General features: G+C 41.5%; 1 protein-coding gene across 1 annotated transcript; it reads right to left on the bottom strand.

Moving 5' to 3' along the window:
- Nucleotides 1-894: 894 nt before the first annotated feature.
- LOC124253683 (DNA ligase 4-like) lies at nt 895-26,106 on the bottom strand. The gene is given in 18 exon segments (XM_046687497.1): nt 895-1,361; nt 3,725-3,877; nt 6,988-7,082; nt 7,803-7,938; nt 9,784-9,916; nt 11,053-11,170; nt 12,258-12,308; nt 12,311-12,400; nt 12,849-12,986; nt 14,734-14,901; nt 15,482-15,764; nt 19,499-19,709; nt 19,995-20,140; nt 20,293-20,399; nt 22,414-22,827; nt 24,562-24,663; nt 24,978-25,055; nt 25,755-26,106. Coding segments are annotated over 18 exon segments (2,769 nt in total). The 5' UTR covers nt 25,953-26,106; the 3' UTR covers nt 895-1,213.
- Nucleotides 26,107-26,114: the final 8 nt, after the last annotated feature.

The raw sequence follows: 26,114 nt of genomic DNA, 5'->3' as shown, positions 1-26,114 counted from the left end.
ACTCAAATATAACAAATCACAATAAATCAAGTTGATCTTCTCACTTGAGAAGATACAGATTGCTAACAAGTGCTCAACTTTACCAGCTGCCGACATACCCCTGAGACAATATATCAGGCATCATCAATACTTCATGGTTTGTACACACTAGGCGTCTCCATTAACCATGAATGCATTAAGCTGTTGGTGCAGTTGTGATTTTTTAACCAATGACATCAAGACAGAGGAGGAGATGAAACCAGTGTGCTCAGACTATAAGTAAACTCATCCCAGCAGTATTTAACATGAAACATGTTCCATAACCTCACAGACTTTACACCTTGCTTTTCTCAAAAAGAGAGAAGGTTAGAATATAAGATATATAGAATTAATCTTCAGCAGCCCATGCTACTCGAAAGACAATATAGGAGCAGGTGGTCATGCTCACTAGCTTGGTTGACGGTTGTCATTGTATCAGAGTTAATTCGATAACAGCTGGAATATTGTTGAGCACAGCATGAAGAAATCAAAACAAATTGCTCAAATAAAACAAGAGGACAGTGGTAAGGTTCACAGACATGGGGCTCATTTAACTTCTGAGCAACACCCCACCTAAACTGATTAAGTAACTTAAATATACTATTCACACTTTGCTAAGGATCAAATCATTTATTCAACAGAAAACAATGATGTGGGGTCAAACTTGGTTTAAATATCTAAGCCTATTGTAGGCATGGATCCAAGCTTTCGGTATGTCACAGCATCGTTTGGAACCCACACCTGCTATTGACAGGTGTTGTGTACTGGTCAATGACCCGTGCCATGATTTGCAAAATGGTTGATTGGTGCCATGAAAACCATTTTTATGGTTACTCATGTATCAAGTGCATACGGTTTGCTTACAGTGGCTGTTTTCCTAAAGATGTGTTACCATATCATTATTTATCCAGTTTTAAATGGATGGAAGTTCATATTATATATCTACGTTTAAGTAAAGTTGTGAATTGTTGTGATCCTTAGCAAAGTATGAGTAGTATAGATGCACACCATCTGGACTGCAACACCACAGAGCAGGCATGTGTTTTCACAGGTGATATAAAAACAGTATGACCCGACCCTGAAGTAACGTTTTCATGTTAAAAACAAAATTATGCACTTGATACAGTTCGTCTCATCTTCATCTTGAGGTACGGGACAGTTCTAGGTTGGTGCCTTGTGTTGCTGAAGGCAGTATTCATGATGGGACTTTTGGCTCAAAGCTGCGTTCATTGACCAGGCTGCCTTCCTCCATGCATGCACGTACCCAGTCTGCTGTGACAATGTGGAACTTCCGAGTGCGGCGCTTCCTCACCTCTCGCAGCTGTGTGAGACGACTCAAATCTCTGTGAAATAAGACCATATGATAAATAAAATGTCAGCTAAGACAAATGTAACATACCTGTCATCACATACCAGTCTAGCTTACCCGTATTTATATACCTGTCTTCACATAACGGTCTAGTTTATATTATTAGTTACACAATGTTTTGAAAGGGTGTACGGGACTGTAAGACCCTTGACTCTAAAATTTCGAAGCGATCAGCCGTTTGGCAGCCACATTCCATGTTAGCTCAAGGTTATTTGTACAACCCATGTAGTGTGTCACATGACATATTTGACTAAGTGTACGGTTCTACACCCAGGCAAATCTACCTGCATGGTTTGGTATGCTTTGACTATTGACCAATCAGAATTCGACAAATCTATCTTAAGGGTAATAAATCTTCATACACCTGTCTAGCTTACCCGTATTTACATACCTGTCTTCACATACCAGTCTAGCTTACCCATATTTCCGGGCGAATTCAACAATACTCACTGTATTTGTCCCATTTAAAGTATGCACACATTTCAAGCCAATAGATTTACCTACAAAATGAGACATACAGCACAAAAATCGATGCAGTACTTTGGGAGCTAGGGTCTTCAGAAGCTTGAAAAATCGTGATTTCTCGATTCCGAGCCAAAATCCCTGCTCAGAATTTGTAACAGTAACTCACCCAGTTTCTTGTTTATTTCACAGTATACACAAATGACATGCACCAAAACATGTTGAACTGATGGCGCCTGTCATCGCGTTAGTCACCATTCTTTCGGAGACACTTACATCTCACTGTCATAATGAGTTTACGTACATTTATTCATCGCAAACAGAATTGTGTCGTGTCCGTTTGCCATTGACGACCTTGGCCTTAACCTGCCCCGCACTGAAAAGAGCCAGCGATTTGATGGGACATAATTTATTTTTAGCCAATGAGCTTCCTTTTATATAGTACTAAGACCCCGTCAGTGACAGTATATGCCTTGATTGCAGTTTTTTAGCGTTACAAGCCCCTGTGGTTTCATCATTCTCCTTTTAACATACCTGAACGTACTTGTTGTATCATTCTTGTCATAGCATGTTTGTTTCAGCATCTCGTATAACAATAGGGGCGGTGGGGTAGCCCAGTGGTTACAGCGTTCGCTCATCACGCCGAAGACCTGAGTTTGATTCCCCACATGGGTACAATGTGTGAAGCCCATTTCTGGTGTCACCCCGCCATGATATTGCTGGGATATTGCTAAAAGCAGCGTTATGCCATACTCACTCACTCACTCATGTAACAATATCTTCCATATCATTCTTGGCTTACCTGACTAAACATTAACTCAACTGTCTTATTATTCTTGTCATACCTTACATTTGTTATACATAATATATAAAATGTCAACCATGATATGTATTGAGAATTGTAAATTTGACAACAGTTACTTCCTGTTACAGAACAGTTTTTGATAATTTCAAAAAAGCTTACATTTGTAACATATGAACTAAAAATGTTAAGGTCATCAGGCCCCGATTTCTCTTTCTCGAAACAAACTTAAGTCTGAGTTTTCACTTAAGTTAGAATTTTTACTCAAATCTGAGAAAAACTCATTTCCCAGAATGAATTGAAATCAATATTAAACTCAAAAATAGTAGACAATTTGAGTTTGGAGAATAGAACACTTAAGTTGTTTGGGCTTTTTATTTTAAAAATACAGCTGAGTAAAACAAATTCAGCTGTTTCAATTTGTCAATTTAGATTGAAATTTGAGTAAAAACTTAAGTTTCTTTAGAGAAACAGGGGCCAGTATCACAGAAGTTAAGCATAATGTACGGACCAAAGTTTATGCATTAAAATACATAACAATGCTTGCAAGTGAAATGCATTTAATGCTGCTTTGAAACAGTTTATAAAATATTTGAATGTCTGGGTAACAAACTTTGACAGGATTAGATTCTGACACTTATCTATAAAGTACAACTTAGCACTCTGCTGAAAAATAAATGGTGGTTTCTTTTTCATGCACACCTCTTATGTAAAAAGGTATATTTCTGCAGATCAACACAACCGATAAAACTAAAGTAACATCCATAGAGCATTTCAGATTGCGAGTTCCACGGTTCCACCCCCCCCCCCCCAAGGCTTGTAAGTTTCAAGGCTGGCTAGCCCACCTTGTACCTGGCAAGCAATATTTTAAAACAAATTTCACAAATTGCTTTGACAAATATATCAGTTATAGCACAGCGTGTCAGTTTAATGTTGTATGAAATCTTGAAGGGATGCAAGTCCAAGTTTTCGAGATCCAAGAATCCTAAATAGGGCAAATCTATCCATGGCTTCGTTGCAATACAAACATGTTTTTATATGTTATGCACAGTAATAATCAAAAAGTGCCTCACTTCTTATCTACGATGACGTGAGAGACCTCTGGATCAAGCTTCGAGTCCAGGGTGGCTCCAAAGAATCGAGGTTCCAGAGCGAGGAGATCCAGGCTACAGTTGGGGATGAGGGTGGAGCTGTCTCCAAACACCAGGCAGTTGTCTAGGTACATCCTGCAACAGTCACTCACTAACATCATCGTAGTACAATAATCTCTCATGTCCAGCAAAAGTCCAAGTGAATTAATATTATTTATGCTACTATCAGTTATAGGTCCGTCTCCTATTCTCGCGGGTTTCCTATTCTCGCGGTAAACACATTTTCTGCCGAAATCACCGATGCGTGACACTTACCGGTTGTTTACATCACCGAGTGGTAACTAGGAAGTGGACCAAGTCTGTAAGTTATCAAAATCTTGCAGTGTCACGAATATTGGGGACTTTATACCAACTTGGACATATCATTACTTTTTCCCACCCTTTCCGGCAGGATTGCTCTTACATACACTTATTAACGTTAATTCCTGGTAATACCGCGAGAATGGGAGAAGCCTCGTTTCGTCAATGGCGGATCGTATTGTTTATCAACGGGCTCAAGAGTGGTAATTCACCTGATGGATCTGGCAGCTGATAAATGTAGATGACAGAGGAGAAGGCCCTTCATTTAAAAACAACAAGCATTCATACGATAAGAATTGTTTGTGTTATTTTTTCAGCCGATATCCGTAAGTACCGAGAGAATAGGAAACGCCTTCCTACCTTGCACCATGACAGTTCCTTGGGAGCCTAGTGGTTAAAGTGTCACACTAAAGACCCGGGTTCAGTTCCCCACATGGGTACAATGTGTTAAGTGTTTTAGGATTTCCCATGCCATGATATTGCTGGAATATTGGTAAAAGTGGTGCAAAACCATACTCACTCCTTGCAGCAATCTCACGTTTCAACAACACTCTTTGACTGACTGAATGAATATAATTTTGAGCAACAATATAACGGTAATGCTATTTTTGAGGGCATTATCATTTGCAGAAGCCCTAGGTCTTCCATTAACTGCCCGACGGAAGGATGGAATTTGTGTTGAAAAGAGAAAGGAAACAATGAAGGAATTTGACTGTAAGTTTACTCAAAACCAACTTCTGACAGGATGCAATTTCATCAAACAATTCAAGTGACGTCACAACAGAACATGACGATATTCAACCTTGGCCTTTGACAAGACCATAGCCTGCAAACTATGTCAGACTCGACGTCAGTTTTCCGTGTTTGGTTTTGGTCCAACAACAACGTTAATACTAATAGTGCAATTGTTAAGGTTAGCACCAGCAAGAAAGCCAATATTACCGCTATTTAAAGCGGGAATTCGGGTTGCTTTGACTTGTTTGCCCAAGAATATCTGCCAGTCCAAAGCCAATGTCGAATGAACCGTAAGCCCACGCACCCACTATGACGTCACTTGACAACAGAACTGATAGTGGCCCGTCGTTAAGGTTGAGCGGTCCAATATCATTTGCAACAGCCCGCAAATTTCTGATAATAGGAGGGCCGTTTCATGATAATTCCATGTATTTTAGCTATAATCCAGCTTTATTTGACAGCCTGTAAATAATCACATCTGGGAGGACAAACATCAGTTGACATTATGAACAACATCCCATGATGTTCTGGCCCCATCAACCAAGTCATTAAATCTAACACCCAATCCAACTGGGTCGACTCCTGTGACAGGTAGGTCATACTGGGGACCTACTCTAATCTTACCAAAGTCCCAATATGGTGCTTTGTTGTGAACAGACTTTCATATCACTTGTCCTCTAGTGTCCTCTAGTGTTGAAGCACTCCACATCACATAGATAATTAGTAGAAATAATAGTGGAAGTCGCGGTGGCTGAGCGGGTTAGGCGGCTGACTTTGCGTGCTGGCGATTAGGCGTTTCACTCTGAGGGTGTGGGTTCCAATCCCGGATGGGACTCAACCCAACAAAAGTACTAGAATCTGTACTTTACTAAGAAAGTGTAATCCCAAATATAACATGTTATAGAAATATCAATGTACAAAGCCAGTATGCAGCATGCTTCACGTGTAGCACCTATCTTCCTTTCTGGCATATTTCTGGAAACAATCACACTATCTAAGTCAGTATTCATATCATGTGAATGACAATATAAAACAAGTGTTTGCCACTGATATGGCAATGTCCCCCGCCGCTAAAGAATGGAATATCTATATTTACTACTTTTTATTTTGGGGTCACATACAAGATGCCTGAAATGACTGGTGTCTGCATAATCACCCAATGTAGGCTGTCAACATACTTGAAAACATTGGGTGCAATGTTTTATGAGATATCACGTTTAAATAAGTTTGAAAAGCGGTCAAAGTGCCGTGGCGACCTTGAAGATAAGGTGTCTGCATAATACCCCAATGTAGGCTGTCACCAAATTTGAAGACATTGGGTACAACAGTCCATGAGATATCGCGTTAACAAGAGTTAAAAGTGTGAAAAGTGTCGTGGTGACCTTGAAGATAAGGTCAAGGTCACCCAAATCAACTGGTGTCTGCGTAATATATGCTGTCACTAAATTTGAAGACATTGAGTACAACAGTCCATGAGATGTCACGTTAAGAAGAGTTTGAAAAGTGTTCAAAGTGTCATGGTGACCTTGAAGATAAGGTCAAGGTCACCCAAATAAACTGGTGTCTGTGTAATCCCCTAATGTAGGCTGTCACCAACTTTGAAGACATTGGGTACAACAGTCCATGAGATATCGCGTTAACAAGAGTTTGAAATGGGGGACAAAATGTCATGGTGACCTTGAAAATAAAGTCAAGGTCACCCAAATCAACTGGTGTCTGGGTAATCCCTCAATGTAGGCTGTCACCAAATTTGAAGACATTGGGTTCATGAGATATCGCGTACGGACGGACGTTTGGATGGACACCGCTGAATACATAGACAATAATCAAAGTATAAAACTACAACAATTTTAACTGTTTGATCAGCATTGTAGAAGTTGGTAGTCAAAAATGCAGCATGGGACTTTATGAATAACAATTCCTTTTCTATTGCATAGAGCGATGTTTTGTTGTAGAATTATTCTTACACTGTTATCAAGTTTTAAAGTTTTTAGCCGAAACATCACTCTGTGCAATAAACAAGAAGTTGTTATCCATGAAGTCCTATGCTTCATTATTTACAACAATTTAGACTGCTCTTCCAACAAGTGTGGGGCACCAAGGACCTATCACACACCAGAATCCCCCATAAGGGAAGACGGAACACCTACCGGCAAATCCTGAAGAGGCCATAGGGTGACTCATCAGGGAAGTACTTCTCCTCAAGTTCGGCTATCTCAGTGGCTCCGATGTGGCTGTCATTCGCCTAAACATCCATACAGTCATTCATCAGAAACTTTTCACAGTGTAGCCATCAGTTACATCTATTTTGAAACACCACACATTGTTTCTTGAGTGTCAGCATACCATGAAAATCCCTGTTAAGATCCCATAGTTAAAAGTGAAAGATTGAGAGGGTCCATAGATTCAAATACTTCAAAGAAAACCTAAAGGAACCCAGCGCCAACATTTAGTGTCAAACACTGCCCTATATTCCGTTTTAACAATAGAAATGACTATACACTGATCATGTTAATGAAAATGTTCATGTTGTAATCATCAATCATTATTTATTAATCCTTTTGACCTCCCCTTTAGGAAGATGCATTGATCACATATACTGTCTAAGAAAGACCACAAATGTGAAATGACATCAACAATCTTCTGCTATGACGTTTCTTGTGTGAAGTCTTTCTGTGATTATAGCTTGTGGCATGCAACAGTGAATTGCTGCAAGTTAGACAACTATCATGAGTGAGTGAGTGAGTGAGTGAGGTTTTGTGCTGGATTTAGCAATATTCCAGCAATATCATGGCGGGGGACATGACAAATGGGCTTCACACATTGTGCCCATGTGGGGAATCAAACCCGGGTCTTCAGCATGACAACCGAATGAACCCTTTAACCATTACTCTATGCCAGCGCCCCAAATACCTATGATAACAAGCATGTGCTTTAAGGGCAGGAGTGCCCAGCTGTATGCTACCTGTTCCATCTTGTCAAACACAGTGTTGAGTTGCTCCACGGTGGTGTCGGTCGTGTAGCTGTCCCCAAACTCATCATAGTCCAGCTGAAACTGCTTCTGTGTCCGCGGAGACGTGTGGATCATGTCGGCAGGGGTCCTACACAGAGAATGCACGGAAGTGAATATTATATAAACAGCAGTCAGCAATATTGCAGATTAATGTACATGAATCTGGACTGAACCAGTGACTGATATTATGAGCATCAATCCACAACACCGTGACTCAATGACATAGAGTTGGCCAAATCACAGAGTACAACACATCGCAATTGGCTCTGACTACAATCACTGCAAGAGTCTTCCCACAGGGTATAGAATTCAGGGAAGAAGCAATTTTATATGTTAAGAGGTCATTTGGATATCAGTAGATGAAATCTTTTATGTCATTTACGAAAGAGCCATTTAGCATAAACTATCACAAACAATTATCTAAATAACACAACTACTACAGTAATTTGATGGATGTATTTAGTTAAAACCCCTATTGTCTTATCCAAGATGCAAACACTCTTATTATTGTGATGCTATGAACAAAATCCAGATTTTACTTATCATCCTTTCACTGTGACAATATGGAATCATCTCTGAAGTTACTGACACCCTTTCCAATATCGACCCAACCAAGATTTTTCTAATAGCCCTTTTACCCTGACAACATTCACCATGGGAATCAATTGTGGTGACACCCTTGTGAGAACATGGACCCATCCAAAATGTTGCTAACACCCCTAATATTGTGACAATATGGACCCATCCCACAGGTGGCTAACACCCCTAATATTGTGATAATATGGACCCACCCCACATGTTGCTTATACCACTACTATTGTGACAACATGGACCCATCCAAAATGTTGCTAACACCCCTAATATTGTGACAATATGGTCCCACCCCACATGTTGCTTACGCCACTACTATTGTGACAAAATGGACCCATCCAAAATGTTGCTAACACCCCTAATATTGTGACAATATGAACCCATCCCACATGTTGCTTACACCACTACTATTGTGACAACATGGACCCATCCAAAATGTTGCTAACACCCCTAATATTGTGACAATATGGACCCACCCCACATGTTGCTTACGCCACTACTATTGTGACAATATGGACCCATCCAAAATGTTGCTAACACCCCTACTATTGTGACAATATGAACCCATCCCACATGTTGCTTACACCACTACTATTGTGACAACATGGACCCATCCAAAATGTTGCTAACACCCCTAATATTGTGACAATATGGACCCACCCCACATGTTGCTTACGCCACTACTATTGTGACAATATGGACCCATCCAAAATGTTGCTAACACCCCTAATATTGTGACAATATGAACCCATCCCACATGTTGCTTACACCACTACTATTGTGACAACATGGACCCATCCAAAATGTTGCTAACACCCCTAATATTGTGACAATATGAACCCATCCCACCGAACTCATCAAAGAATACATTCCATCAAGATCACTTCGGTCCCAGAATCAGCACCTACTACAAGTTCCCAAATTCCACCTTGTTTCGTATGGGAAAAGGGCTTTCTCCTATGTCGCACCAACTCTTTGGAACTCTTTACCTTTAGAAATCAAACTATGTGAATCTCTCTCAACCTTCAAGTCAAAAGTTAAAACTCACCTGTTTCAAAGTGCCTATGTCTGACTCTTTTACTCAATTCTTTTCAGCGCATTGAGCATTCATAAGTGTGTGGACATTTGCGCTTTATAAGTGACATTATTATTATTATTATTATTATGTTGCTTACACCACTACTATTGTGACAACATGGACCCATCCAAAATGTTGCTAACACCCCTAATATTGTGACAATATGGACCCACCCCACATGTTGCTTACACCCCTACTATATTGTGACAACATGGACCTATCACAGACGTTGCTAACACCCCTATGGTTGTAACATGAACTCACCAGTCCAGCCACCTCTGTGCATCTGCCAGTCTGCGGAACCAGTCAACTTTAACAATGTCGTACATGTCTCTCCTGATGAGGTTGTTCACTCGGACGGCTACCTTGTCGGCCAGTACACAGAACGTTCTGCTACCTGGAATTACATGCCTGCCCTTTATCAGTGTATGAAATAAGCCAAATACCCAGCCAGACATCAGGGCTGGTAACTTCAAAATGTTACCAGCCCAAAATGGATTTAACCAGACCAGACAAATAATTTAATGGCAAGAGTAATTTAAGGTGTCTCCAAGCAGAGCTCCGCGCATCAATAGGTGTAGCTGTTTTAGTGATACTATATGTCAACACAGTGCTTTGAGCTTGCGATACACTAGTTCAATGTTCAAACAGTTATTGTCAAGTCTAAATGTAACTCTCAATTTGAAAAATAGATGTTAAAATATATGGTGAATTTACTCAGATGTATGGGACATGTTAGCTAAATTTTTTACCAAACCACAGGTCTCGGGCAGGCCTTATTTCATACACTGCCTTTATACATTGCTTTTGTCCAATAGGTGTTTGTCTTTGGGGTCAGGTGGGGTAGTAAGGTACCCAGAAACAGTACTCTAATCACTACACTTGATACGACACTGATCCTCAAGCTGCATCTATATCAAGATACAAATCTAAAACAGAACGTAAACAGTGTGTTTGAGTGAGTGAGTGAATATGGTTTTACGCCGCTTTTAGCAATATTCCGGCAATATCACGGCGGGGGACACCAGAAATGGGCTTCACACTTTGTACCGATGTGGGGAATTGAACCCGGGTCTTCAGCGTGACGAGCGAACGCTTTAACCACTAGGCTACCCCACCGCCCAGTGTGTTTGAGCAAACTGTTCATTTTATGCCTAGATGAAGTACATGCATTCATGGAACATGAGTATTTGGCTGTGCTCTGAGACAGATAGAAGTCCTGTTATTTCAGGGGTGGTAGGGTAGCCTAGTGGTTAAAGTGTTAGCTTGCACAACGAAGACCAGGGTTCGATTCCTCACAATGTGTGAAGCCCGTTTCTGGTGTCCCTCGCTGTGATATTGCTGGAATATTGCTAAAACCGGCGTAAAACCATACTCACTCAGTCACCTGTTATTTTACTTCACAATGGTCAAATGGAACAGTTACAAGAACAAGAGGACTTGTCCCATGCTACACTGTGCATCGTCTAAAACAGCTCTACAGATGTACCTGTGTTCTGTACAATCAGATAACTATGATGTTGTGCACTTTACCTGGATTCTGTACAATCGTCCCTCCAAATTCAACAATTTTCTTCTCCATGTCATGTTTGGTGAAGTCCGAGGGGCCATTGATGACACAGAACTCTTTCCCCTCCAACAGGTGAGATACCTGCAAGGAAGGAAGGAGTGAGTGAGTGAATATTGCTTAATGCCGCATCAGCAACGTTGCAGATATTCGCAGCAAGGAAGGAAGGAAGAAAGTAATAGGAGAGGGATTGAATGTTGAATGTTGATTTTTGCCACAGTCAGCACAACGATCATGCCACACTATTGTAAACAACAAATACTCAATCTGGACCTGATAAACCAGTGGTTGATAACATGAAGCCCACATTGCCACCAGACAATTAGGGATGTCACGATACATAAGTTTCATGAACTGATACGTATTACGATACCCATGTCATGATTCAATACATATCATGATACCTATTTTCGCGGAATTATTGCGTAAATTTAGTTACATTTTGAACATTAATATTTCATATTTTATAATTGTCCATGATAAGATCAACATTTTTTATTCTTAGAGATTGAAAAGTTCTAATTTCCCATCTTTGTGCATGAAAAATAATCATTTATAACTCTCACAACATCAAAAAACATGATACAATTGCAACATGTAAACAATACATTAACATATCTAAACAGATACTTCCAAAACTAAATACTGATACAGTTTTGAATGTATCAATAATTGTATCATCTTAGAAAAAGTATCGATGCATCGATGTATCAATGTATCCTGGCATCCCCACAGACAAGCCTCATGTTAGCTGGCCATTATGAAGGTAACTATTAAATTTCTAACTAAACAATCTCAGTACAGATGCTGCTATGTTGTTAAAAATTACAAAAAGAGAATTTTTGATATAGCTGACCTCTGTTTAATTTCCCTTTGCTCTGCACGAAATCTACCATTGTTTTTTTTAATTTCGCTATAGTTCTCTTTAATTACCTTCTGTTCTGTGTAATATCTATCAAGATTCTGTTCAATTTTGATGCTCTGTACTATCATCTATCACAATTCTGTTTAATTTCCCTCTGAACAATAACATAAACATGATACAGCTTAATACAACAGTTATACTGGAACACAGAAGTCAACACCTTCCATGACAATGTAATACCTAAACAATCCCAGTACATGCAAATCCTAGTGTTTCATATACACAATATACAACACTACAACCCACCTGTGTAATGGAGGACACGTCCACTCCTCGGAACTGGGCTGCCAACTTGGGCTTCTCTCGTACCTGGTCACAACCTTCCTCTTCTTCTTCACCGGACCCTCACCCAGCTCGAACCTCGCACCTGTCAGCTTCCCACCAGATTTCTGTACAAGATTGCAGTGAGGTGTGACGAAATTGGGTTACGGATCTTTACAAATTATTCGACTTATGCAGGTGTGGACATATGCATAACTTGTTTTTGAATGGCATTTTAGAAGTTGAGACGTACAATATAGGACAAGTTTTTTATGGATAACAACTTCTTTATTTTATGAGTGTGCGACTTTTCGATACAGATTCTTGTGCCATTGTCAAGTAAGACTGAAGTGGAGGAGATGTATATATACTGAATGTAACAATGAGACAACATAATTGACAAAGAAAACAACATAATTGCCATAATTGGGAAAGCAGTAAGCTGATGAAGCCAGTGAGTACACAAAGGGTAGGGCATCATACATTGTATCACAATGTCACATCAGTTGAAATAAAATCCCCTTGTGTTGAATTCTCATTAATACAAGCAAATTTGAAAACATATGATCCACCAACCTCTTTGATGTCCTCTATATCAGCTATTGTCATACTCTCAAACCAGGGCTTGTCGTCTCGGATCATCTCGACACGAGGAAACCGAAGCGTGGTGCCGGTTTTGAAGCGGTCACTAGTGATGATCTCGGCAGCCTTGATCTGCAGGTCCACAAGATGTCACTACACTCCAGATGTCACTACATGCCAGATGTCACTACATTCCAGATGTCAAGGATGGAACATCTCAAGGATGGGAGATCTCAGGGATGGGAGATGTCAAGGATGGGAGGTGTCAAGGATGAGAGATGTCAAGGATGGGAGGTGTCAAGGATGAGAGATGTCAAGGATGGGAGGTGTCAAGGATGGGAGATGTCAAGGATGGGAGGTGTCAAGGATGGGAGGTGTCAAGGATGAGAGATGTCAAGGATGGGAGGTGTCAAGGATGAGAGATGTCAACGACGGTAGATGTGAAGGATGGGAGGTGTCAAGGATGGAAGATGTCAAGGATGGGAGGTGTCAAGGATGGGAGATGTCAAGGATGGGAGATGTCAAGGATGGGAGGTGTCAAGGATGGGAGATGTCAAGGATGAGAGATGTCAACGAAGGTAGATGTGAAGGATCAGAAATGTCAAGGATGAGAGATGTCAAGGATGGGAGGTGTCAAGGATGAGAGATGTCAAGGATGGGAGGTGTCAAGGATGGAAGATGTCAAGGATGAGAGATGTCAAGCATGTCAGATGTCAAGGATGGAAGATGTCAAGGATGGGAGATGTCAAGGATGAGAGATGTCAAGCATGTCAGATATCAAGCATGTCAGATGTCAAGGATGGAAGATGTCAAGGATGGGAGGTGTCAAGCATGTCAGATGTCAAGGATGGAAGATGTCAAGGATGGGAGATGTAAAGGATGGGAGGTGTCAAGCATGTCAGATGTCAAGGATGGGAGATGTCAAGCATGTCAGATGTCAAGGATGGAAGATGTCAAGGATGGAAGATGTATTTAGGAATCAAACATGTAATATTCTTATGTAGATCTTGTTCTAATCAGCAGTATTTTCACCATGCAGATATATACACACATGGTGTTATTGTATGTTCATTCCTTGTGTAACAATGCATTGAACAATATTCCCACACCAGCCTCTACAGGTGTGAAAGGGTTATTCAAACTTATGATGGGCCACAATAAAAGATTATTTGTTCCATTCAGTGGTCACAAGCAAAAGACACGCTAAAGGATCCTGTCAAATTCATCATCAGGTCTATCATGTTGACATCTTGACAAGTACACATATAAGGGAGGTGTAAAGGAGGTTGCTAGATGTCCCGCATGGTAGATGTTCAGGATGGTAGATATGCTTAGGTTTCAAACATCAGATATTCTGTTGTAAGTGTGGGTTTCATATTATAGACACAATGTGTTTTCTGTCAATGTTCAAGACATAAGGGACCGTTTATAATTTATGGCCAGGGGAGTGATGATGATTTTTATGGAGAAACGTACATTGTGAATGACCCCCCCCTAAAATTTATGTACAAAGCAAGTGACCCCCCCTGCATGTCATGTACAAAATCAATGACACCCTCCCCTTCCAATAATTTCTAAGCATAATTTTAAACATATTTTTATGTACAAAATTGCTGACCCCTATAGTAATGCGTGTGTACAAAATTGCTGACCCCTAGCTCCCCAGAACAAATTGGGTGACCCCTTAATATTATCATGACCCCCCCTAGCCATAAATTATGAACGGTCCCTAAGCTCACTTTCCCTGAAACAATGTAATGTATTTTCTCAACACTTTTCAAAGACACAGCCGTCTCCTCCAGACGTGCCATTATCAATCGTCTGGTCAATACCTCACCAATAACTCTGGTCAAGAAATAAATAGAATAGAAATACACACCTGTACTATACAGGACTTCTCTGGACTGATCCAGGCATCGGGCTTCTCCTTGAACCCTGATGCAAGAACAATACAAGATGGCGGGTTCTTCTTGTCAAACACCTGCCAGTGGTCGGCCATCTTTTTGTTGAACTCACTCAGTTCTTTCTTGGAGTAGCCAGAACCAACCTAGGTCAACACAGGAACACAATCACAAGCCTGGGTGTCTAAAACATCAATAACCAATATGTTAAGGATAAGATACAATTATGAGGTTTGCTAAAAACATGATTGGGAGATAAAGCAAATAGAGCAATGCCGACAGACTGGCAGGTTGGGCAGTTTTTGGCCAGGGCCCAGTTCCACGAAGTGATTATAGCACTAAGACCATCATAACTTGCATACATAGGCTAACAACTATCATAATGCTGAAATCACTTTGTTTATTGTTTAGAGCTGCAATAAGCAATATTCCAGCTGTATGGTAGTACTGTAAATAATTGAGTTTGGACCAGACAATCCAGTGATCAACATCATGAGCATCAATCTATGCAACTGGCATATGAAGGCATGTGTCAAGCAAGTCAGCAAGCCGGACCACGCGATCCCATTAGTCGCCTCTTATGACAAGCAGTGGTTGCTGAAGACATCTAACCCGGGTCTTTGCAGGTATATTAATTTTTGGAACAGCACCAAGAACTGCAACTGTATCTGACTTTCAAACATTCGACTTTCCTTAAACATAATACGACGGAGGCTTATTGAATACCTTGCAGAAGGAGTGAAATATCTCAGGTTCGCCTCCATCCTCGGAAGGCACTGCCACCCCGCACAGGAAGTGTGACATCATTCCCCCACGATGCCCCACACCGAAGAAGCCTCCGATGATGAGGACGTCCAGCTCATCCATCAGTCCCCCGATGTACTCAGGCTTAATCTTGAACCAGCCTCCCTTCCTGGTGCTGGGCCGATATACCGACTCCATGTTCTTTACCATGATGCCCTCCTCTTGGTTGTCGATGGCTTCGTTCAGCGCGTCAGCACAGTCCTGGCTGGGGACGAGTAGGAGAGAGGTATGATTGAGTGTCACTGCAGTTATCTATGTCAGTGTGTAATGGCCATAAAATCTCTGAGTCCCTGTTGGGATTCAAACCAAACACATATTGATCCGGGTGAGTGAGTATGGTTTTACACCGCTTTTACCAATATTCAGGCAATATCATGGAAGGGGACACCAGAAATGAGCTTCACACATTGAAGTGGGGAATCGAACCGAGGCCTTCGGTGTGACAAGAGAACACTATAACCACAGGGCTACCCTTTTGATTGGATGCCTTGTCCACATAACTACAGAGGTTAACCCCTTAGGCTAAGACTGACTGAGTTTGGTTTTACGCCGCTTTTAGCAATATTCCAGCAACATCACGGCGGGGGACACCAGAAATGGGCTTCACACATTGTACCCCTGTGGGGATTCGAACCCGGGATCTTCGGCGTGACGAGACAACGCTTTAACCACTGGGCTTTCCCACCGGCCCCTTAGGCTAAGAAGCTGACAAGGTAAGGATGTCACTTATGGGATGATTCCATGCTCTCCCACCACTGCATGAATTGTAATGTGACCGATCCTCTACTGACCTTCAATTACACCCTTCACATACTCTGGTTGCCCCTCACGGTATACTAAAAGAAATTACTCTCGACAGAGTCAAAATGCGTAATCAAGGCACAAGGTCCAACACTGAAGGAGTTGTTTTTCCCCCAAACAAAATCCACTTTAAAGTTTATGAAGCCTTAAACTGCCCTTGGTGTCAGTAACTGAATCAGATGCTTTCTTGTTGAGCAACTATTTGAGGTCAGTCATATAATTTGTGGTCTACATTAAAATGTATTGTTTTGTCACAGGGTTTGGATTAACCAATAGAATAGCTGTATTCTTCAAAGAAGTAAAACAACAACAGGTCATGTCTTTCTCTATTACTCTATCAATTATTCGCCCTCTTCAGTTGGTGATGATGGGCTGCCTTATAATGACCCATAAACTCACAAGCATATAGATTCATCTCTTGAACTGTATAAGGACAAAGCTACACCACACTACCCCACAACTCCAAAAGTAACTCTTATGCTTTTGTGAGACCCTAGGTATTTGGTGACATCACACTGTGTGGTTACTATGGTGACCAGTGACAACACGACCCTCCATCTTAATGAATCCACACACAAGGAGCGATATACTACATCCAAGGACAAGTTCCAACACCCCAGACACTCACTCAGTGACTGATGACGACCTCATCCCACCTCACACTCACTCAGTGACTGATGACGACCTCATTCCACCTCACACACTCACTCACTCAGTGACTGATGACGACCTCATTTCACCTCACACTCACTCAGTGACTGATGACGACCTCATTCCACCTCACACTCACTCAGTGACTGATGAAGACCTCATTCCACCTCACACTCACTCAGTGACTGATGACGACCTCATTCCACCTCACACACACTCACTCAGTGACTGACGAGGACCTCATTCCACCTCACACACAGTCACTCAGTGACTGATGACGACCTCATTCCACCTCACACACTCACTCAGTGACTGATGACCTCATTCCACCTCACACGCACTCACTCAGTGACTGATGACGACCTCATTCCACCTCACACACACTCACTCAGTGACTGATGACTACCTCATCCCACCTCACACACACTCACTCAATGACTGATGACGACCTCATTCCACTTCACACACTCACTTACTGACTGATGACGACCTTATCCCACCTCAGGCACTCACTCAGTGACTGATGACAACCTCATTCCACCTCACACACACTCACTCAGTGACTGATGACGACCTCATTCCACCTCACACACACTCACTCAGTGACTGATGACGACCTCATTCCACCTCACACACACTCACTTGGTGAGCCCCTCCTTATGACGACTGATGACGACCTCATCCCACCTCACACACTCACTCAGTGACTGATGATGACCTCATTCCACCTCACACACACTCACTCAGTGACTGATGATCTCATTCCACCTCACACACTCACTCAGTGACTGATGATGACCTCATTCCACCTCACACACACTCACTTGGTGAGCCCCTCCTTATGACGACTGATGACGACCTCATCCCACCTCACACACACTCACTCAGTGACTGATGACGACCTCATTCCACCTCACACACACTCACTCAGTGACTGATGATGACCTCATTCCACCTCACACACACACTCACTTGGTGAGCCCCTCCTTATGACTGACTGATGGCTGACCTCTCATCCCACCTCACACACACTCACTCAGTGACTGATGATGACCTCATTCCACCTCACACACACTCACTTGGTGAGCCCCTCCTTATGACGACTGATGACGACCTCATCCCACCTCACACACACTCACTCAGTGACTGATGATGACCTCATCCCACCCCACACACACTCACTCAGTGACTGATGACCTCATTCCACCTCACACACTCACTCAGTGACTGATGATGATCTCATTCCACCTCACACACACTCACTTGGTGAGCCCCTCCTTATGACGACTGATGACGACCTCATCCCACCTCACACACACTCACTCAGTGACTGATGACGACCTCATTCCACCTCACACACTCACTCAGTGACTGATGACGACCTTATCCCACCTCACACACTCACTCAGTGACTGATGACAACCTCATTCCACCTCACACACACTCACTCAGTGACTGATGACGACCTTATCCCACCTCACACACACTCACTCAATGACTGATGATGACCTCATTCCACCTCACACACTGACTGATGACGACCTTATCCCACCTCACGCACTCACTCAGTGACTGATGACCTCATTCCACCTCACACACACTCACTCAGTGACTGATGACGACCTCATTCCACCTCACACACACTCACTCAGTGACTGATGACGACCTCATCCCACCTCACACACACTCACTCAGTGACTGATGACGACCTCATTCCACCTCACACACACTCACTCAGTGACTGATGGCCGACCTCATTCCACCTCACACACACTCACTCAGTGACTGATGACGACCTCATTCCGCCTCACACACACTCACTTGGTGAGCCCCTCCTTATGACGACTGATGACGACCTCATCCCACCTCACACACACTCACTCAGCGACTGATGACGACCTCATCCCACCTCACACACACTCACTCAGTGACTGATGACGACCTCATCCCACCTCACACACACTCACTCAGTGACTGATGACGACCTCATTCCACCTCACACACACTCACTCAGTGACTGATGACGACCTCATTCCACCTCACACACACTCACTTGGTGAGCCCCTCCTTATGACTGATGACGACCTCATCCCACCTCACACACACTCACTCAGTGACTGATGACGACCTCATCCCACCTCACACACACTCACTCAGTGACTGATGATGACCTCATCCCACCTCACACACACTCACTTGGTGAGCCCCTCCTTATGACGATTGATGACGACCTCATCCCACCTCACACACACTCACTCAGTGACTGATGATGACCTCATCCCACCTCACACACACTCACTCAGTGACTGATGACGACCTCATCCCACCTCACACACACTCACTCAGTGACTGATGACGACCTCATTCCACCTCACACACACTCACTTGGTGAGCCCCTCCTATATGACGACTGATGACGACCTCATCCCACCTCACACACACTCACTCAGTGACTGATGACAACCTCATCCCACCCCACACACTCACTTGGTGAGCCCCTCCTTATGACGACTGATGACGATACGGCCCTCCACTTCGATGACCACCTTGTCTATGTACTGCAGCCTCTCCTTGAGAGGCAGGTTGGTCAACACCTTGTTGTTGTACAGCAGGATGTCAAATACATGTAAACATGGCTGGTAGCCCTTCGTCTCCTCCAAGTCCTTTGACTTTATGTCAAACTTCTCAGCTTTAGTACCTGTAGCCAGAAATATATATATTAGTATAATATAAGCACACACTCTGAGGTACACATTTCTATTCATCGTACAATTTTAGGTTTAAAAAAGTGTTATTTTGGATTATACAGAAGGGATTCTTAAACACTCCAATGATCAAGGTCATCTCCACACTAGTTAATAATATTCAAAATTAAATGACATTGGGAAAATTTTCTCTGCTGTGTTTGTCAAAAATGAGGCAGAATGGTGTCCCAACATCTTTCCCTTATTCATTAACAATGAGTAGCTGTAAGTTGTCTCACCAAATGTCTTGGAGGCAGAATGGTACCCCATCATTTCCCCATCCAGGATGCAGGTTGTGACGTCTGCCTTGAAACAGTTCGAAATGTATGGCGTCAGACTGCCATCAAACGGCGTTGCTCCAAACACATTTGTATACTCATTGCCACTGGAACAAAGAACATTCAATAAAAAAACAATGTTATTTGTTAGGATGACATCCTGATTCCTTACAAAACAACATCATAAAAAAATGTCAAGGGTATTTATCACAGCAGAATCGATGCCAGTCAAATGTCAGCATCCCAACAATAACTGTACCTGCGAGAGAAGTATTTGTATTCGTCCTCGTTCTTGTGCAGCAGCATTCGCTCCCCATCAAACTTTGTTTCAATGAAATATGGTTTGTTCTCAAATAACTTCTCCACCTAAAACAGACATTATCGCTAAAATGTAACAAATGTCTTTTCTGGCAAAAACACAATTTTTCAATCACTTGTTTACTGTGTTAGAGTCCAAAAATGAATTCTATCAACCTGATAGAACCAGACTTCTGTATGTCAATTTATTGCAATATTTATTCAAATACATACCAAAACATATCACGTCTGCTTGATTCCATTTTCGAAGGATACTGTAGCCATATCTGTGTCAATTAGCTCAATTAAGTCCAAAATGGATACATATTTCGTTCTTTCCCATTACAGTTTTGACCTCGTATTTTTTGGAACCCGTGAAGATCCGGGTTAGAATAGGTCTTCAGCAACCCATGCTTGCCACAAAAGGCGACTATGCTTGTCGTAAGAGGTGATCTAAGAGGTGATTGTCAGGCTCGCTGACTTGGTTTACACATGTCATCGGTTTCCAATTGCGCGGATCGATGCTCATGCTGTTGATCACTGAATTGTCTGGTCCAGACTTGATTATATACAGACCGCCGCCATGGAATATTGCTGACTGCGGCGTAAATCTAAACTCACTCACTCACTCATTTTTTTGGATGTTGTTAATGTACAAGAAGCTCGTCATAAAACGTTTCATCTTTTCAATCATAGGAATCAGTTGCTTATTATACTACATATAAGCTTTCATTTGACTGACAGTAGGGGAAAGTAGGAAATGAACTTTCACGTTGGTCAATTTGACATTGGCAAATTTATGACTTGCAGCGTTTCACAAAGTAAGATCACGTGTCAACCACGTGATCACATCTGTCTGTCAAAAGATCTCAGCCAGTCACATAACATGTCTGATGTCATCCACGCTTTGTTGTTGAACCGATGTCAGGATTTGGCAATGGCAAATGGCTTAATTGATTAAAATCACAAACTAACGACATGTTCAACTTAAAAGTGTCACCTCACTTATCAATTACCATTGAAGTTTACCGATGAAGATCAGCGCTAATCAATGGTGTTCACAAGGTAAGGGGATTATCCGAACCTTTTTGATATACCGCCGGATTAATGAAGCAAAACCAAGTGTAATTAGCTAATCCTTTACCGCTAATTAACATCCTGATCTGTAGATTGAAGCAGCAGATTAATGAATCAACAGTTTATGAGTTTACATAGTAAACAAGATTCATTACAGCTAGCTATATCGCAGGAATCAGATTATTGGAGTCCGGACTAACGCGGCCTGACTGTACACACCTCTACTAACGCGGCCTGACTGTACACACCTCTACCAATGAACCAAGTGATGTAGGACTAGTCATCATTATGAGTCTTGTCATAAGAGGCAACTAACGGGGTCGGGATGTCAGTAGTGGTGTTCCGATTAATTGAAATAATCGAAGATTGGTCGCAGTGACCAAACGACCAAGCAATCGATCACATTTTCTCATAATCGAACATTAACGATTTTTGAACTACTTTTTTAGTCTTTGAAATACTTGACAATGGAACATATCGTTGAAGTTGTCAGTGCCTGAAAACGTGTTTAATTCATAGAAAACTCACTTCACTAACTGAAAAGCCATGACTGAATGTTTCTCTAAGACTCCAGAAAGTTTATGATCATGATATATAAGTCATCACTTGAAAGTAGCAAGTTGCATCATGTTATACATATCTGCAATAACAACCTGGATAGGAAAATCTGAAAAATGACGCTAACCAATTTTTCTCGATGATTGTTCGTTGGTAATGGAGCAATCATCAGTTGTGAGATTTCAACCCATTCCCAACACTAGATGCCAGGCTTGCTGACTTGGTTGACAGTCATCGAACCTTGGTTGTGCAGATGAATGTTCATTATGTCAATCACTGGATTGTCTGGCCCATACTCAACTATTTACAACACCGCCGCCACAGAGCTGAAATATTGCTGAGTGCAGCGTCAATCAGCAAACATACAAAACAAATATGATTTAAATTTAATTCTGGACTAACCATAATGGATACGACCAGTTATAGTTATTTCTTAAGTGCACCATACCTTATCTGGGGAAGCTCTCTCACCCAGCATGGGGGTGAACGGTGAGAAGACAGTGACACCAATCTCATGAACCCGGACCGAAGTGTCGCGGAGGAGCCGACACACCTTCTCCAGGTTGTTGTTGACGTTGTAGAACTCCTCAGCATCAGGATGATAGATGGAGAAGACAGACGCCTGACTCAGCCCGACCTTCAGCTCCTTCACGATCATCCTGATTAACCACTTCTGTTCCAGGGCAGACAGGTTCTTCAGTAGGTGCAGGATGTTCTTACGTACAAGCTCCTTCTTCTTAGCTGCGTTGTTTGTGGCGATTGCATCAAGGCATACGTTGACCTCCTGTATGGTCAGTGTCCCACGTTCTGGACAGCGGCTCTTTAACACATAGTATGCAACGCTGGCGAAGTCTCCGGCATCCTGGAAAAAATACTGACTGAGTTTGGTTTTACGCCGCTTTTAGCAATATTCCAGCAACATCACGGGCTGGGGACACCAGAAATGGGCTTCACACATTGTGCCCATGTGGGGATTCGAACCCGGGGTTTTCAACGAGACGAGCCAACGCTTTAACCATTAGGCTACCCCACCGCCCCCTGGAAAAAAGAACTGCAGGTATTCTATCTGGTGCCATACTAAGTTGTCACTAAATGTCATAGACATACCAGAATTCTATGATCGTGATTAGAATCACAGATTTGCCCTGATTTTGAATTTTGGTTTGTAAAACGTAGAATGACAGTTCTAGCTTTTTTATGATATTACAGAAGAAAAGTTCAAAACAGCTTAAGTCATGATGCTGACTGACGTCACATAATCGGTGAATACATGGTCATAGGGTTCTGGCACGTCCAGGGGACACAACTCTGTACAGCAAATGGCAGTGCTTGACAGTAATGAGACTACTGTGCCAATTGGGCCTCATATTTCCCCCAACAGAGCAATAAGAAATCCTGACCGTTTCATTGAACATGTTTAAGCTATGGACTATTCATCACATTCGTTTTATATGGCTACCATGACTTATTGATATCAAAGACAGAACTTAAATATCAGCGCCTTGAGCAAGCACTAGTTGCCTGGATATGTGCGCTATATAAATATCATATAATAATAATAATAACTTTGATTAGAAACAATTATTAAAAACCTATAATTTGGTCTTCAGTGTTGGTTTCGATCTTTTAGAAAAACTTCTATATACAACAAACACTGTTGACCTACTTCATGTTATCCAAGATTCCACACAAATGAAAAAGGATAGCTAATGAAGTAATATTCAGGGTCAAAGTTTAACTTTGAGACATCCATAAGTGTCACATCAAAGTCTGACACAGTAGTGTTTGACTGTACCTGATAATACCTGACACCAAGAAACTATCAATCAGTGAAATGAATATACATCAAAATGGATTCAGTTTACACGTAAAACTTCACTTTCAGACATGCACACAGATATTCTACATATCACAGAGGCCCAGATAAGCTGCGTATCCGGGTAAAATACGCATAGAAAATTTCCAATTACGCATTGAAAAATAATTGTTGCGTACCATTTACGCAATTAAAATGTTAGATACGCAAAAAGTTTAAAACAAATGCATACAGAGTATTATGATAAAAATCGCTTGCGTAATGAAAAAGACATCGATTGCTATCAAGTTGTACTGTTAGTATAGGACAAGTGTTGTACTGTCAGTATAGGATGAGTGATTTTTTATGAAATCATTTCCATTATATTTAAGTTGGTTTTGATTAGGTATGACATGAGGCAGAACATACCTGCTTAGTAAACTTACTCAATGATGTAATACTTAGGCGAGTGAAATGACTGAAATACGCACATATTTGAAAGCAGTGGGTAACGGAAAATGAAATACCCACTCAACATTCATAATACCCACTCCAAAAAAATGCAGTGGGTACAGTACCCACATGAGCTAAATCTTATCTGGAGCTCTGATATCAGACTGCTGAAACTTCATTTAACAACATATCTTTGCCTCAAGCAACAAGAAGTTAACTTGGAACAGTTTAGTGACAGATATAGGTTATTTTACTCTAATAGAAAATATTTTTGTGCATGCAGTGATAAAAGTATATTCTTTGGGTTGGGGATTCCTATAACTAAAATATAAAAATGTCTTAACGAACCGCTCGTGCTGTTTTTGGAGCCTTGTAGTTGAGCAGCCTGGTGGCGTCTGTGCTGTCCTTGCCCAGACAAAGAACCTCAATCATCAACTTGGCGAGCATGTGCTGAAACAAACAAAGAGATTACAACAACAGCATAACATGAACTATGTGCTTAATTATTACTGATCTCTTTGGCCTGAGATACACTGGATACAGTATTCATTTAAGATTGCCATCAAGCAATGTCAAGGATTGAAAAACATGTAATAAATCAATCAATTACAGATGAATGGTTTAATTTGTCATCATAAATATTACATTCACTATTGTAAGTGCTAGGTTTCCAGTGTAAACATGGCAAAGAGGGATCTCAGGTCAGGAAACATTTGTTCAGTTTAATGCCAATTTAAATTTCAGTCATATCAGGAGTTACAAACCTCTTTTATTCCATAGGCAATACGTTCCTTCTCAAGATGAGGCAGAAGAAGTCTCATTGCAGGATAGAAAGAGTCCGTCTGAAAGGGGCAGAGGATATGTTTCTAAATTATTATCACATGGGCATAATGTCTGTTCTATGTCAGAACTACACAAGTTTGTAGATTGCATCATTTATTCAATATTGTTTGTTTGAAAAAAATAGCAGATCGTGTAATTGTTTGTGAGTTTGTTTGTTATTCAAGCTATCTGATGGTGGCCAGTAAAGAATTGAGTTGCAATCGGAAGATTAATGCAGTGACTGATATTGAGAGTCTCGAACTACACTGTCTGGGTATCAAACAATTCACCAAGCCTGATCGCACAATATATGTGGTCTCTTCTTACAACAAGCATAGGAACCTTTTTTTAATACGGAAATATTTCCACCCGTAACCCCCGTTTCTTTTCAGCATTCCATGCCTTAGACTTATAAAAAGAATATATGTGTTTTTATAGAATGTCTACCCTAACCCTAAACCTAACATAATGCTAAATCTAAACCCTAAAACTTTACCCTTTGAAATAATCATAATAAATAGAATACATTTCAAGCGGGGGTTACGGGCGAAACTCTTACCCCTGTACTTATTTAAGAACTTTTTAATCATTTGACTAATTTAGTTTCGCATCCTGTGGACCCTGAAATACAAACTACTACTACTATCTCCCTGAAAGCTGTGATAATGATGATAATTTAAGGTAAATATATAGTTTATGTTTTCCAGCTATTTTCTTACTGTATCTTTATTTTCTCCATGTGTCTCTTTGTGAAAGTCACGCCATTTCTCAACAAAGTCCCGTAGTACTCTTTTCTTTTTATCATTTCCCTGGGTTCTTGAGATCTTTTCCAAGAGACCGCAAAGTTCTGTAAATGACACTTTGGCTGCCACTGAAACTCCGGTTTTAACATCTCCGTCGCTATTTGCATCTGCCATCGTGTCGAAACGTTGGCGTTGCAACGCTACCGTGCCGTATCACTCTGGAAATGTCAAGTTATTAGTAGCTAAAGGAACATAAAGACTGTCAAACCGCTGATCACTGCAGATATCTCCAGACCAAGCCGGCGATTGCGACATGTAAACACTACCATAAAGTAC

This window comes from Haliotis rubra, unplaced genomic scaffold (genome assembly GCF_003918875.1).
Source record: "Haliotis rubra isolate DU_JTF1 unplaced genomic scaffold, ASM391887v1 Scf55, whole genome shotgun sequence".
NCBI classification, from domain to species: domain Eukaryota; kingdom Metazoa; phylum Mollusca; class Gastropoda; order Lepetellida; family Haliotidae; genus Haliotis; species Haliotis rubra.
This window is presented reverse-complemented; position numbering and strand designations above follow the sequence as displayed.